This window comes from Ictidomys tridecemlineatus, chromosome X (assembly GCF_052094955.1).
Source record: "Ictidomys tridecemlineatus isolate mIctTri1 chromosome X, mIctTri1.hap1, whole genome shotgun sequence".
NCBI classification, from domain to species: Eukaryota; Metazoa; Chordata; class Mammalia; order Rodentia; family Sciuridae; genus Ictidomys; species Ictidomys tridecemlineatus.
This window is the reverse complement of record NC_135493.1, coordinates 57,261,421-57,277,523: the sequence shown is the minus strand read 5'-3', so window position 1 is coordinate 57,277,523 and position 16,103 is coordinate 57,261,421. Positions and strand designations below refer to the sequence as shown.

Sequence of the window (16,103 nt, the reverse complement as noted above, 5' to 3'; positions counted from 1 at the left end):
TATTTATTTGTTTATTTATATGTGGTGCTGAGGATCGAACCCAGTGCCTCATACATGCTAGGTGAGTGCTCTACCACTGAGTCACAACTGCAGCACCAAGTTATGGGGTTTCAGAATCCTTATGTTTTACCTTTTCCTACTCCCAAACTTGAGGATGAAATGCAAACTTGCGTTGTTGCCATCCATGTTATGCTGGTGTGCTCCATTTCAGTAACCAGGAATATTCTCAGAAAACACTTACCCAGTGTGTTCAGCAGCAATCAAGCCATTGATGATGATGTAGAAGTTTATTAGAACATGAAGAGAGGAATTACCTACAAGTAATTCTAGAGTCTTGGCTACCAGAAGCCAAATGCCTCAGAGGCAGAAATTTATTGAATAGCATGCATTCATTATATGTTAGCTGACAGAAGATTAAGCATTTGAACTCAAAATTCCTATTAGACCCTCCCCAGCATGCGGGCCACCCACCAGTTGCAAGGCATAATGACACGACAGATGACCCGTCCTCCTTGGTAACAGTATGGATATGGGTAGTAACCTAGTAAAGGTTCACAGACACGGCGGCAATAGCGGTTGCCTCGACGACAGTAAATACAACAATAACCTCTCTCATCCAGCATGGGGTCAAATTCGATTCCATTCTCCGTCTGAAAGAAGAAGACAGTGTTGGAGGGTGACGTTCACTGGGAATAGGTCCGAAAAAGGAGGGGAAGACTATGAATAAGGAGGGGGCTGGTGAGAAGTTCCTTAATCCAATTGTGGAGATAGTATCAATAGAGATCAAAATTGGTTTTGAATGAGCCTCCTGGAGAGTCTAAGTTGTTTAAACATTTGTTAAAACTATATCATTCTTCCAGTAATTGTGATCTGGGGGGTAGTTAAGTTTTGTGAGGGATTTTTTTTTCTTGTTTAAAAGAGTAATGAATGTAACTCACATAGTCATTTATTGGAAGTTCTTCCTCACTTGCTTGTCTGGTGTGACGAGTCTTCTCCACCTTTACTTGAGGGACCACCCATTGCTCATTTTGTTCAATTCCCTTTTTTTCATTGGTAGGAAAGTGAAGATCTTCACCATCTTCTTCAAAGTCTTGTAACTCAGAAACTAAGATAATAAATAAAAGATTATGATGCAATTGTTTTGTAAGTGTTTCTGAAAGAAGTGTTTAGGGGAGTAGTAGTTGGGGATAGAGATTTTCATTTTGTCTTCTTATTGATATCATTTAGGCATGCATGGGCCACTTTCCAAGCTCCTTCTGCTAATATTTTAAGGAGTATTTTCCAAAACAAACCTCACCATTTCCATGCACACATACTTCTTTACTCGTTTGGCATCAAACATATTGTGTGCTTTGCCTTATTAGTATACTAAATTAAAAACTGAGGACAAGGGACTTCTGTGTCTCCCACCAATATTTTACACATAATTGTTCAAAAACTATTTCTTGGCTATCTGATTTCATTTGGCATTCTCTGTCTTCCTATCTCTTCCCTTCTCTTTCCTGTCTTAAATTTCTTTAAACCTTCTATTCAAAAATAATCTTGGATTTATAAAAGAGTTGCAAAGATAGAACAGAGTTTCCATATACCCTTAACCCAGTTTCTCCTAATGTTATCTTACATAACCATGATACAATGATCAAAACTAAGAAGTTAGCACTACTACAATGCTATTAGCTAAACTACAGACTTTACTCAGATTTCATCAGTATTTCCATAAATTTCTGTTTTCTATTCCAGGACACTACATTCCATTCACTTATATATATATTTTTTTAATTTCCAAAGAAACTGATAGATGCATGTATCCATAAGAGCACCTTCTATTGAGTAATATAGTAATCTATGTTTTTCAGAATGAGGGAGATGAAAGTCTGTGTTAGCTGGACAGAATAAGCTGTCTAAGAACTTTTGCCTTCTCTGGGATGACTAGAATTTGAGGGCTGGACTTTTTTACTCCAGACTTCTAGCCCTCAATTACTTTTTATACTGATTCCTAAAATAGCCACAAAGACATTTGTATTATAGTGATTGTCCTATCTTCTTGGGAGAATACCACCATTTGACATAAAGAATCCTTCTTGAGACCACAGAGCATTGTTTTGGTTCTTCTCAATCTTTTGGTTCTTGGATTGGACCTACAGTGGTTGAGCAATAGTGTGGTGTCTCTGCTGCAATGAATATAGATGTGCAAAGAAAGACAGATTAGCTTTTTGCTATCACTAGTCACATTAGGGTGGTATTACCTTTGCTGAGATACTTAAAAGCCTGTCAGCATTAATTTATCTGATTTATAACTTGGCTGTGAAAAATTCCCGCCTCACTGGCAGTCAGCATATACAATTTCATCCAAGGAGATACAGGCCGATCATTTGTTTTCCTAGAAATGTAGTCACTCAGTGCTGGAAACATGAACCTGTTATCATCTTTGGGAGGAGAAGTAGGAGGAGGTGGGGATAGGGTTACATACCTGCTATTAGAGTGGGATTGATCCAATACATAGTTACATTATCACAAATCTCCAGAATTTTGGAATTTTTTAGAAAGTCTCGGTTTTCAATTGGCTTTTCTGCTGGGACCCAAATCACTGACTGTTCAAAGAAAGTTGTGGTAATTTCTTCATTCTGAAAGTAATTGTTCAGGGTAGGAATTGGAGGAGAAATTAATAAAATGAGTGAGATGTTACAGGATATTGGAAAACAATATGTTTTGAGTCTGAATAACAATTCCAATACTAGGGATGCTGGTGAACTACTATGTGTCATTGCATACAATAGGTGCCCTTGGAGGAGTTAACAACTAATCCTTTCTTCCTGGGTCTAATAGCAAAGCTGCTCACTGAAATAAGAGCCTTCTCTGCTATAATTTCACTTGAAGTTGGAAAGGCTTTCCCTCATTTTCTTGGGGCCCCCTGGGCCATGTATGTTACAATTTGAGCTTCTGGAACCCTGAGAAATTTACATTTGTTTTCTCTCTTTTAAATGGCTGTTGTGAGTGCCTGCCTTGTTTTAAGCTTACAGTTAGGATTGTGCACAGGATTTGATTTGAAGCTGAAAAAACTCCTGTGATCCAAAGTAGTGACATAAGTTAAATAGCAACTGAACCTAATATTTTGGTTTTAAGAGATTTGTCTGTTAATGGTAAGTCATTGTAGTACAAAATATGTTTTTTATATATTTTAAAGTCTGGTCTCCAGTTTATGACTTCATTGGCCCTACCACTATTTCATACCTTTCATTCTACATAATTAGGTCTTATCTCACTTGAGTGTTTTTGTTTTATGGAACCTTTCTTATATTGTTAATAATGATACCTTCTTTTCAATTGCTAGTATTACAAATAGTTTTCTTGTGTATCTAGTTCTTTCTTGTCATTAAGGCTTTAACATAACCTGCCCCACTGGGCACTCTTAATAAGGCTTTTTTTCTTTTCTATTTTATTTCTAGCTTTACAATTTTTGTTTATTCTCTGAAATATCCCTTGTGTAATTTTTCCCCAAGCCATTCACAATTTTCAAGTCCTGGCTATTTTGCCCTTGAATCTTGGGATGCATTGAAAGGGACTGTATAAAATGAGGGTTGATATGCTGACTAGCTTTGTTAGGAAAATAAGGGCTATTTATATACTTGCTCTGCATGTTTTACATGCACACACCATGGATATAAGTGGTGAGGAAAGTACAGAATAAGAGGTTGTTTTGTCATTCAGGACCAAAAAATCTGTTTCTTAAAAATGTGTGTCAATATAAAAAGTAGAATTTTTGAAGACACAGTGATTTTGCTATTATGAGATGAATACATGTGTTGTTTTAAAATTCAGCAAACTTAACTAAAGAATAAATGAGGGCCAAAATGAGAAATTATGGGTCTTTGGCTTCATCTCTTTTGGAAAAATAAATCTATTATATCACTTCAGGCTCTCATTGCTAGGTGCCATGCTCAAAGTCTTATTTGGTAAAAATCATCATATGATATTGCAGATTGCTTTTTATTTTATTTTATTTTATTTTTTTTTAAAGAGAGAGTGAGAGAGGAGAGAGAGAGATAGAGAGAATTTTTAATATTTATTTTTTAGTTCTCGGCGGACACAACATCTTTGTTGGTATGTGGTGCGGAGGATCGAACCCGGGTCGCACGCATGCCAGGCGAACGCGCTACCGCTTGAGCCACATCCCCAGCCCCAGCATATTGCTTTTTAATCCTATTGATTCTCATTTCATCTTATCATTGCCTCCTATAGTCATTCCTAATAGTCTAAAACTTGTTCTGTTCCTAAGAAACATCTAACTTTAGTTTAGTTTAAAAAAATCTAGGGGCTGGGGTTGTGGCTCAGTGGTAGAGTGCTGGTCTAGCACGTGTGAGGCTCTGGGTTCGGTCCTCAGCACCACATATAAATAAATAAAAAGGTTTTGTGTCCAACTACAACTAAAACATAAATATTAAAAAAACCCTACAAAGTCTGTCACTAACATAGACTTTGGTAACAGAACATCATTATCTTTGGGGATAGTTTTTCTTGGAAATTGTAACAACAAGGTTTGTAATTTCTCTGTCCAAGAGAAGACCAGTAGTAGGCTTCAAGACTTGAGTCAGGAAAAGGAAAAATTGTCCCTATCATCTCCCAAAAAAGAAAAGGAAAAGAAAAAGATTAATGAGTAGGTGAGAATTAAGATGAAGATAGTTAGGTGGGAGAAAAGTGACCAAAAAAAGAGGAGACAGGGAAGAAAGAGAGAGGTTTTTATGATATATAGAGATGTCACTGTGTCATTACCATAATCTCATTTTTGATTTGCCAGTTAAACTCTAAACCAAAGTGAATCAAATAAGATGAAACAAATGCTTGGGTTGTTTTTCTTGCTCTAGTAGGGGTGTGCTATCACAATATGACCTTAGCTGAAGCTCTCCCTTATCCCCCCACTCATAGCCACATATTGCAATTATAGGTAGGATACCAAGGAAATATAAAAAGCCTCAAGGGTGATAATGGTCATTGTATTTTATGCAGCAATGATTCATCTCCCATTAGGCTTTCAGGGCAATTCATTGATTAGACCAGAATTCTAGGGTCCCTCACCCTAACTCAGTAGTGTTTCTAGAGAGTTCTTATTACACTGATATTCTTATCTTCTTTGCTTTTAGCTTTTCCTAGTAAGGAATAATAATAAATGATGTGAATTATTCTATCAGCTGCCAAGCATAAAGCAGTGAGGTGAATACACTGAAATATTTAAAATATAAACAAACATTTATGAAAGAAGTTGCAAGGGGGCTGGGGTTGTGGCCCAGCAGTAGAGTGCTTGCCTAGCATGTATGAGGCACTGGGTTCGATCCTCAGCACCACATAAAAATAAATAAACAAAATAAAGGTATTGAGTACAACTAAAAAATAAATATAAAAAGAAGAAGTTGCAAGGACCCCAGGTGGTTTTGGTACTTATTTTTTAAAAATGCTTTACCTTAGGCAAGATTGCTTTTGTTCCTCTGGCTCATCCTTTTTACTAGAAATGATTTGTTTGGGAGCAAGTATATATAATGTTGATGAGTAGTCAGTTGTAAAAATATAGTGTTGCATCAAAAAGTATGAACTTTAGTTTTTTGAGAGGTCTGATTTCAAGTTACTTACTGGCTGTATGACCTTGGGCAATTCACTTTTTGTTTCTGAATTTCATTTTCTATATCAAAAAATGAGAATAACAATAATTGTGCCTATTTATAGGGTTATTCGAGAATCAAATGAGAGTACAGTATTTAGTACATTTGTCACATAATCAGCACTCAGTAAATGATACCTTTTACTACCACTCTTATTATCCTTACGTACCTCATCTATTTCTTCTTCTGGTTCAGAAAATTCAGGAATCACTTTAATCTGAGTTTTGATAAAGCATTTTTGGAGACCTACAAAGTAGATGCCAGTGTATCCCTATAAGACAACAAAACAATAATCAAATTTCCTGATATAGCTACAAATAATGAGTTCCATCATCTCAGTGCTGCAGACTAGCACAATATGAATTCAAAGGAAAATTTTGTCTTGTAACTTATATGAAAATTAATTGACTTACTCTAATATTTTAAGTGGAAGCCTTAGGGTTCAAATATCCAACTTACATTTTTAAAGTCATGTACTTCTAATGTTTCATCAGTGCCATTTCCACTTCTGAATATTTCAGTTCTGGTCATAGGATCAATTTCCATATAAATCTTCCTCTTCTCTCCATTGCTGTAGAAAGTGTGTTCCATGTCATAGGTCTGAGAAAGCAAAGGAAAATAAGCTCTAAGATACTTGGTGCATCCCTTCATAAGATACTTTAATTGGGTAATATCTGGGACACCTTCTCTTTCCAGAGCCTTTGTAGTGAGGTGCCATCTCATCAGCTTGCTATTGGGAATTCTCTGAAACTTGAGATTAAAGAGAGGTGCTTTTTGGCACTAGGGTTGGCATGGGGATCCCTTCAGAGCCAGTATTTTGTATTCAAGCCAAGTTGCTGAGCTAATTACTAAGAATTCCAACAGTTCTCTTGGCAGCCTCGACTAAAAAGCAAATGATATTCTGCAAACCAGCTTGTAAAGTATTTTCCTCTTGTGTTAAGCCGAGGGATCACCTAAAACCTATGCTGGATCTTTAAGCTACCGCTTCCTTTTCCAAGTTCTCTGTGATCTCCTTTCCCAACCATGAAATTCACTTTGGCCAAGAAAGAGATTTGAACACATTTAGTGTGGTTAGGCATTATTCTCTATCCCCAGGGCTTTAATATTGCCTCAACTTTGGGTCTGTCCTTTATAGAATGCATAGATACTTTTCTTGGCCAGTATATTAGGTAACAGTCTTATCCTGTCCTTGTTTCCTTCCTTTTGCCTTTTAAATTCCATGAAATGTTTATTGTCTTCCCACAGTCTTCTATTTTATAGGCTTACCAAACTCATTTAGTTTAGACCTGGGTCCTATTTTCCAAACCTATTCCACTGTTTTCAAGTTCTCTAGATTATTCTATATATATAGAATCAGTAGCTGTGTCAAGTACAATGCATTAAATAATAGGGACTCTCATGAGAAGAGTCCCTTGGGAAGGATTCTTATCCGTTCTTTCTTGAGTGGCTAAAACAAAACTATAGACTTCCTTCTTCTATCTGAAACAGACAATTCTTTTTCTAAAGACCAAGAGGTCTATTTCCATAAACTATTCTAGTTTAGGAGAAAATGCAGAACTTACAACCTAGGACATATTTCTAGGTAGAAACAACAAGTCTAGGGAGTTTGCTACCTATCACAAATCAGGCCTGATCTAATGGTGTAATTTGGAAGTCTATCTTTTTCCTGTTGTTAGGAGGCCTTTGTCTTATATTTCTTCATATTCATTTGTCCTTACAAAAAAAGTTGGAAAACTAAAAGCCTGAAAATGCAAATCATCCACAGAGCCAGCACTGCTTTCTAATGATACAGTTCCCAGTGGCAGCCCCATAGAGCTTGTACTAGTTTAGGTTGTTTTTTAGTGTCTGCTGAGGTCTGTGACAGCATGTTAGTTTAACCTGGTCAAATTTTCCCCAACTCAAGTAGAAAAACAAGTTGGAAAGATTTGTAGAAACAAGTGTTATTTCAAGTGTGAAAAGTCTAATGTGGCTGCTGAATAGAAAAAACAGAGGCAATATCATTTACCTCTTTGTAGCTCAGCAGTGACTTGGACATGGTTGGCAGTTAAGTATTTATTGAATAAGTATTCCACACCAATGGAATATTCTAATCTTCCTAAAGAAAGATTTTGAACATTGGCAAGGTCTTTTAAAAGATCATTTTAAAAGGGAAGGGGAACACTATTTAGAACCCTCTAGCAACTGCAGAGTTAACTCAGGAAGTCTGGCCTGGTTTGTGATAGGTAGCAAATTCATTTAGGCTTGTTATTTGCTTCTTCTTATAAATTTGTCCTCAGTTCCAGCTTTGCAGCTAGCTGGAGAAGAGAAACTTCTACCTATGGCAACAAATTGAACTCTCAGTTGGCCTGACCTAAGCAGAGGAGAGAGGCATCCACTTCAGATTCAGCCTTGTCAGGTCTCCCAACAGGGGGTCATTTCCTTAGAAATACTATCCATTGTTGAGACAAATGTTGACACCACTAGCCATTGGGGGCTGGGGTGGGGTGTTTGTTTCATCAGTAGCACCATTGATGGATTATCACATGGAAAAATTAGGTTAGAGACTAGGGGATGTTGGACTGCTGCCTACCTGGGCAAAAGAGAAAATATGAACTGTATTTTCAATCATTACTAGAAGACTATGGAACCATACTGGTGACATTTAAAATTTCAGTGTACTTCAATGGAATGAGTTTTCCTGCACTGTTGGCAATGCACTTTATACTTGGACACCTTGCTAGAAGAAAACTATTGGAAACTGTGAAACTCAGCAAATCTTGATTATTTTCAACATTCCTGCAAAGAGATTTTTTTCGTTGTTATTTTGTTTTGTTTTGGTGAGAGAGAAAGGGGCCATCCTGATTGTATGCATCAACGACTTTGTTGATTTTATGTTAGTAATAGTAGGTTGTAGAGTGGGATGGGAATGACTTCAACTGAGTGTGAATCCCTGGTGGGGGGTAGGAGTGGGAGCTATGTATTCACCCAGATGGAATTCCACTATCAAAGGTGTCCTTTTGGAACAGACTGTCTTTTGTCTAGGAAGATGATGCCGGTGACTCACTTTGGACTGAGTAGGGATGGGTTTGAGCAAATCCAGACATACTGTCTCGCTTGGGTCCCTGTGGAGCACACTGCTTGGTAATGGCTATGCAAGCTTCACTGGCCCATATGAAGACTGAGCTCATGCCTTTGGCATCAGAAGTACTTTGCTCTCTACTAAGCTCCCTGGCTCAGGGGTTGAGGGTCCTTCTGGATATGAAGAAATAGATGTCTCTGTCCTCTCCAGGAGTAAACTAAAATAAAAACAGGATGGCTGGCCTGAGAGAGATGTGAGTGGGCTCAAGCAGCACATTTCAGACTTGGCTCTGAATTCAGTTTTATTCCAGGAAGGACAGAGCAAGGACAGCATATGATGACCAAGGCCCTGCCAAATTGGCAAAGAGGGAAAGTTAATCTTTGGTGCTTCTCTTTTGTGGTGTCTTTTCATATCCTGTTTACTCTGTACCCTCATAGTCTTTTTTACCATGCTCTTCATATCTCCATCTGTCCCTTTATCTCCTGTCTAGACATCCAAGAATCTCATGATGTTTCAGGTACCTTGTGTAAGAGACAAAAATCAATCTGACATATAATTTCTCATTTAGACATTAGCAAAGGATATTTATTTAAAACTGAGCTCAATACTTCCCTCAAAGGAATGAAGTACTATTGAAGGATTTTAGGCATGATGGCACCAGGAATAGGAGATGTTTGGGAGCAAAGGCATTTTTCCATAACAACTCAAATGGGCTCACACTCCATCCATACATTAAGGCTGGCTTAACTATAAGGTCCAAGATGTTGAAACGGGACAAGGAATACAATAGAGTAGAATATGAACCAGAAGTGAAACAAGGAGATGTGTGGTTAAACTCAGGAAGTCTGAGACCATATGGAGTAGAAACAAACCAATTTTTCTTCCTTTCCCAGGAATTCTGTCCTTTGTCAAGTTAAATCCTCCACTCAGGCAGCAAATGAGCCCTAACATCCCCCTATAACAGTTTTCCCGCCTTTGTTTGTAACAGTCTCTGAGATCAGAAAAGAAAGCTTTTTATGAAGAGTAACGCTGCCTCGAACCTCAGTGTGATGGATATGTTTTGGGGGCAAGTAGCTTTAGCCTGTCCTGACAGGGATTTGAGGGAATTTGGCTTAGCTTTGTTTTTTGAAGCCTGTGATTAATCTAGCTGCTTTTCTCTCCACCTTCATCCTTTACTGTCTGTTTATGAGGTATACTCTCCAAAGGTGAAATACATGCTCAGAATATCTGGCTAGCAAGTATTAGTCTGGAAGGAAGGGAAGGAAAGGCATTGTACCATATTATTACTGATCAAGCCTGTAGGAATTAAAAGGCCTCTGGGTATTTCTATACCAAAACAGAGCAGACAGATTGTTTCTCAAGCAAAGTTGGACTTCTGCAACTTCGATCATCAGCCCTGAAAAAAATTGGCATAAGCAACCAGACATTCCTCTTTTTCAACAAGAAATAGCCATTTATTTCATCTACAAACTTGTGTTAGCTGGGAAGTTTTCCCTTGCCCACAATCCCACCTCTAACTCTTCAATGCAGCTGAAAAATAGTGAAAAGAATCCCCAGACCAGTTTCTAGTCCTAATTGAGCTGTCATATCTACACGCTGTGTGACTTTGGGCAAGTTACTGTATGCCTCTGAAGGCTCAATTGCTATCTCTATCCCTCATCCCTCTCTAGCTGCAATGTTTGATTGTTGGCAGAATCAGTTCTGCTTATATTTGGGCTACTAACTGGCAGGTTGATCATTGGAATGTAACTACCTGTTAATCACCTGAACTACTTCCTCCTACAGCTCCATTTCCACTCTCAGCCACTCAAAGACAGTTACTTTGAAGGCTTGGGTTCTTTTTGCTGGTGCTATGTAAGGTACTCAGCAAATGCTATCTTAGGAGGATGAAGGAGTAACAATGTGGCCATCATAGCCCTGGTCTGCCTTCATGTATTTGGTGAGAACTGCCCCTGAGTATCCCAGAGTAAGACTAGCTAGCCCAGTGGGAGTTGTATAAGGGTGGACTCGGATCTTGCAATGCTTTAAGAGGAAAAGAAAATAAAACAAAGTCGTCTTTTATAAAATGCTGATGTGGCACCATTTGGTGAAGCTCAGTTCCTCTGCTATAGAGATTCCAGATACATCTCCAACTTTTTCCTTGAGAGAATAAATGTTTTTCCAGTCCCACATTTAACCCACAAAACTGTTGTATATGAAAGCCTGAGAAATCTAGGCAGGAAAGTTGTCTCCCTTGTGTATCTAGAGATGAGTGAAGGAAGTTGGTCTTGGGCTAATGCTGATACTAGAAAAACAGACACAAAGAAAACTTGACCAAACTTGAGAAGAAAGTACTTCTGAGCAAAAGCTTTTCAGCCCAATAAAACTGGGTTTGAAACCCTGGGTGAGAATGTTTTAATGGTCATCTTCAGTTGAAGTGGGGATGAGGAGGGCAGAAGAATGCCGGCCTATCCATATCACTTCTCATTTCATACTGGTAGCATGTAGAAGTTGAAGGAACATCCTCAGGAATATGTTGATAACTGAGTGGGCCTGATGTAATCAATTAGCTCTGAAGTCACCAGGCAGTTCCTGTGCATGGCAGGAAGGACCCCATTTCATTTATTTAATTTATCATTCTTCTGCCTCATTCCACAAATGGAGGAAAAGAGTACAAAATCTGTGCTATGTTTATAAACTGCTAATATATGACCTGGCCTTTTTCTAATTTGTTTTCTCCATGTTGCACTCATTATCCAGGGTGTTGGCTTCTAAATGTTTTAAGTTAAATGGGAAACACCAGGAGCTTTTAAAACCAAGAATGTTTCTCTTGTGAATATGCTTTAATGATCCCAGGGCAGTCACTGTCTGGGAGTGAAACCTTAATGTGATGTTGTTTCAAAATTGCTGGGACTGAATAGGTCTCTTTTGCTGGGATAAGAAAGCTGAGTACAGAGCCTGATGGACCTGGCTGACATTCAGCTCAAGTAGCTCCTATGCATTGCTGTGGCTCAGGGGGCCTGGAGCCTAGAAGGAAGTACAACAGCTCACCCAGAGTTAGTCTTTTTTGTTTTATTTTATTTTGATTTCTTTCTCTCTCGGGTGTGTGTGCCCATGTGCACAGACACAGAAAATGCATTCTTGAAGTATGTGTGGAGGCAAACATGGCTTCCTTTCTCTCTGGTATCAGAAATCTGGATATTTTGTACACACTAATATAGGAGGGAGGGAAGGACTTACTAGAATGGAAATGTCAACAGCAGATGTAGGATGTTAAATAAAACAAAATAAAAAGGAGATGTGGTGGAGGCTGGAGGAGCAAACACTAAGAGCTTGCAGGAAGCCCAGGACAACAAAGAAAATCACTGCCATCAATAAGCACAATAACATCAATAGTTCTCTCTACCAAAGGCCCCGTAGTCCCCCAGGAGTCCCATAGGCTTATCAAAGAAAGTAATGAAGAGCTTGGGTTAAAATCTTCTGTTATTTCTTGCTATATTATACTGTTTTTTAAAGAGTACTTTTCAGTTTCAATGGACCTTTATTTTATTTATTTATTTTTATATGGTGTTTTGAACTCAGTGCCTCATACATGCTAGGCAAGCACTCTGCCACTGAGTTACAACCCTAGCTCCAAAGAAGAAACTAAGGTTTTTTTTTTTTTTTTGTGTGTGTGTGTGTATGTGTGTGTGTGATGTTGGGGATTGAACCCAGGGCCTTGTGCATGCAAGGCAAGCACTCTACCTACTGAGCTATATCCCCAGCCCCTAGACCATACTCTTAAGGGGAGTCTTAAATTTGTGCAAGGTATCTGGATCCTTTTTCTCTGCGAATCTTCTTCCAGACTAATCTGATTAATCATTGATTCTCAGGATCCCTAAATACACTTGGAGGCAGGGGCTTATTCTGAGTCTTAGCCATTGGGAACATGGATGGTCTCTTGGGTTTCTTTTCTGAGACTTTGAAGGTAGTAGTGGATTGAGTAAAGCATCTTTTAGTTTGTATATCCACCTGGTCTCCTAGTTTACAAAAGACCCAAGCTGATCTGTGGTGAAAGCCAGGACTTAGATATCAAAAACAATAAATTGAAACTCCCCATTGGAATGGAAAACAAACAACCTTTGTTTATAGTGGAAAAACTTGCCCTAGGAGACATCTATTGTCTTTTATCTGGATTGCTTCAAAATAGCTTTGTTCATTTCTGAGAATTCCTTTGCTGACAATCATATCCCAACATGGATTACTTCATGAAAGACTTGAATTTTTTTTAATAAACTTTGTTCAGTAGCATATCCTACCTTTTATATGTATATACTGAGCAAGTTTTACATTTGGTTTAAGAATTTCAGAATTTGTCTTTAGCATTCATTACGAAAAAACCTGGAATGAGAAGCAAAGATGATGTAATAGGGAAGTAGAGGAGATCAGGAACCCTACTAGTCATTTATAGTTGCACGGAGGCAAATAGTACTATAAGTTTAGAAAAACACATAAATTCTTTAAGAATAGCATTTGCAGTACCAAAGGCTACAATAAAACAAGAAATGCCATCTAGCCCCCTATTTAGGCAGGTATGTATGGATGGTCAAAGGGATTGGTTTCCTACTATATCCAGTTAAGTACATTATAGCCATGGAGAACAAAAAAGTTTTTTATCCTCTAACTCATGTATACTTTTTGAAAGGATCCAAGATTCAATTTATGGGGCAGCATGTCACCTTGAGAATTAGTTAAGTGGCACCAAAATTATATCAGAATGCAGTTTGGCACTCTCATTCATTTGCTATTTCCTTCCTGATCGTGATTGCTTTGTGCATCCTGCTAGTCTGAACACAGGTGGCTTCTCTAGAAAGTCACCTAAGCAGTAATAGTTCAGAAGCAGTGTGTGCATGTGTGGTGTGTGTGTATGTGTGTGTGTGTGTATGTGTGTGTGTGTGTGTGTGTGTGTGTGTGTGTGTGTGTGGAGAGGGGAGGAGAAGAGAATAACTATAGGCACTGGGTGATGCCTGAAATCTTTTCTGGAACAAGGTATAAATAAAAATGCAAACAAATAAAGTAGGCTGGTTTGCCCTCCCTCCTACTTAAACTTGATAAGGTATCTTTTGAGAATAAATGGTAGGCAAAGGTGTAGAATCTGAAGGTAGCTATGCTTTACTTTTCTCTTTTTTGGGGGGACACTTAGCCACAATTTATTTTCTATTTTCCCCTGTGCCTCTCCTTCCCCATTTACTCATATTCTTTCCTCTCTGCTCCTATCACTCCTTTGGCTCCTAATGGTCCATGCCAGCCCATTTTCTTCTTGTCTCATTCTCCTTCCTGGAACTGTGCCTTTTCTTCCTTAACATCTGTTACCAAATATAAGTGATCATCTCATGACAACAAATTAACCACAGCAATAGCAGCAGTAGCAACAACAATAACCCACACACAGAGAGAAAAGATGGCAAAACCAGAGAACCATCTTTATATCTTATAGTTTGTATATTTATTAATTATCCTTCAAATGGAAATTGCTAGCATGAAAGGACTCTGGTTTTATTGGGGTCACATCTAAATTGGCCCATTTGTGAGTCCCAAAATAACAAAAACACTAAAGTGCACTAATACAAAGTACAATGGTCAAACAATCTTTACTGAATGACCCCAATATTGCAAGCTTTCTGAGATATCTATGATTAATGACTTGGTGTTACGTGCTTCTACTTTCTGGCATTACTATCTCAGTGGGGCAGTGATGATTGTGGCTTGTGAGAAGCTGAAAAGCTCTAGCTTTTTAATCATAAATAAATGCAAACTCAGGTATACAAATTGCTTCTTATAAAAAAAGGAGCTTGTTGTCTGTCCTCACAACAGATGCATTAAGTCAGAAACATAATCCCTGAAAATTCTTTGCTGCCATTTCTGGTGGTTTGTCCTTATGTGGTGGTATAATTACTTTTCCATCAGTTTCTGCCCAGATAATTGAAAGAAAGATGGAAAATATTTTTTCCTAACAGTAAAAAATTTGCTTCTAGGAGGAGACTTAACTCCTTAAAGCCAAAGTATTATAAAAGAATGGGCAAACCTACATCTTATCATTACTAACTAAAATGCAGAAGACAATTTTACCCCTAACAAAATTATTAGAAAAATAAAAGAGAGCAAAATCTTGATTCACTTTTTCATACCAGAAAATAAACACAAAAAGGACTTAATGATTTTTTCATTTTCAGAGTAATTTACACGTCAACCACTGGTTAATTTTTAATCAACTCAGTACAGAAGCACTGGATAGTGACATACATTTACTTTACTTACTTTCTTGGGTGCTTCTGGCCAGAAGTGCTTGCTCCCCCAAAACAGGACAATCAGAGTTAGGGCCAAGATACCGATCACCAGTCCGCAAATCTTAAGTGATTTACATATCTTCTTGGATTTAAAAGCTTCTGCCTAAGCAAAGAACAGAGAGAATGGAACAATACACAATAATCCTCAAAATAGCAAGCCATAATTCAGTCTCCTTTGATTTCACTTTCTAATGTTCACATTGCAATTCGATAAATCTACCAAACCATGCTTCTGCTCAAAAAGGAAAAAAAATATGAATCAACTTACATTTAGGATGTGACAGTCCTCACAGTTCTCCGGAGGATTCTTTGCCATGGTCTCTCAGCACACAGTACTCCTTCCCTGCTTTGAGAGGACTGAGAGACCACTGCTGAGGTGGAGTTGCAAGTGAGTCGGCTAACAGATGCCAGAGGAGAAGCTGAATTTATATGGCTCAAATATGTCATACCAGAGCCTGAGGGAGCCCAGGGGGCTCCTGTGCTGCGATTTGTTACATAGATATACCCATATATGTATATAACTTCTGTGCACAGAATTCCATCCAGAATGGCAAAGACAGAAGGTTATAATGAAAACTATTGTCCTGAGGGTTGGGTTGGAAGGGGATCAAGCCTAGGACACATTGAAATGATTTTTTTTTGCTATGAACTTAAAATATCAGTGACAAGACATGCTGCACACTCCAGAAATAAGCAAACAAAATAAAAAGGAATGGAGTTCTAATTTAAATTTTATTTCATTCAACAAATATTTATTGTAGGGATATTAAATGTCAGGCACTGTGCTTGGTGTTGGAGATCCATAAATGAATAAAATAGTGCCTCCTTCACTATGTAAAAGCTCTTGGAGAACTGAGATCAATATGTATTCACCTAATTAGAACTAAAAACAGGATAAAATAAAGACTAATTTTAATCTCTCTCTCTCCATTCTGTGTCTCTGATTATTTTCCTTTCCTGGGTCCTCTTCCTCAGTTGGTTCCTTAATGCTGATATTTATTATGCTTGTTTCTTCCACTGTTGTTCATCCTCATGCCTAATCACTCATTAAGTTTAGTCAATTCTGCCTCTAAATTATCACCACAATCT

General features: G+C 38.0%; 1 protein-coding gene across 1 annotated transcript; it reads right to left on the bottom strand.

Moving 5' to 3' along the window:
- Positions 1–272: 272 nt before the first annotated feature.
- On the bottom strand, positions 273–15,556 carry Tnmd (tenomodulin). Its single transcript, XM_005331764.4, has 7 exons — positions 15,283–15,556; positions 14,986–15,117; positions 6,111–6,251; positions 5,821–5,922; positions 2,471–2,624; positions 939–1,105; positions 273–650 (listed from the first exon to the last, which is right to left on the bottom strand). Exons 1-7 carry the CDS (start codon positions 15,328–15,330, stop codon positions 441–443), a joined length of 954 nt encoding a protein of 317 aa, XP_005331821.1. The 5' UTR covers positions 15,331–15,556; the 3' UTR covers positions 273–440.
- Between the last annotated feature and the right edge of the window lie 547 nt (positions 15,557–16,103).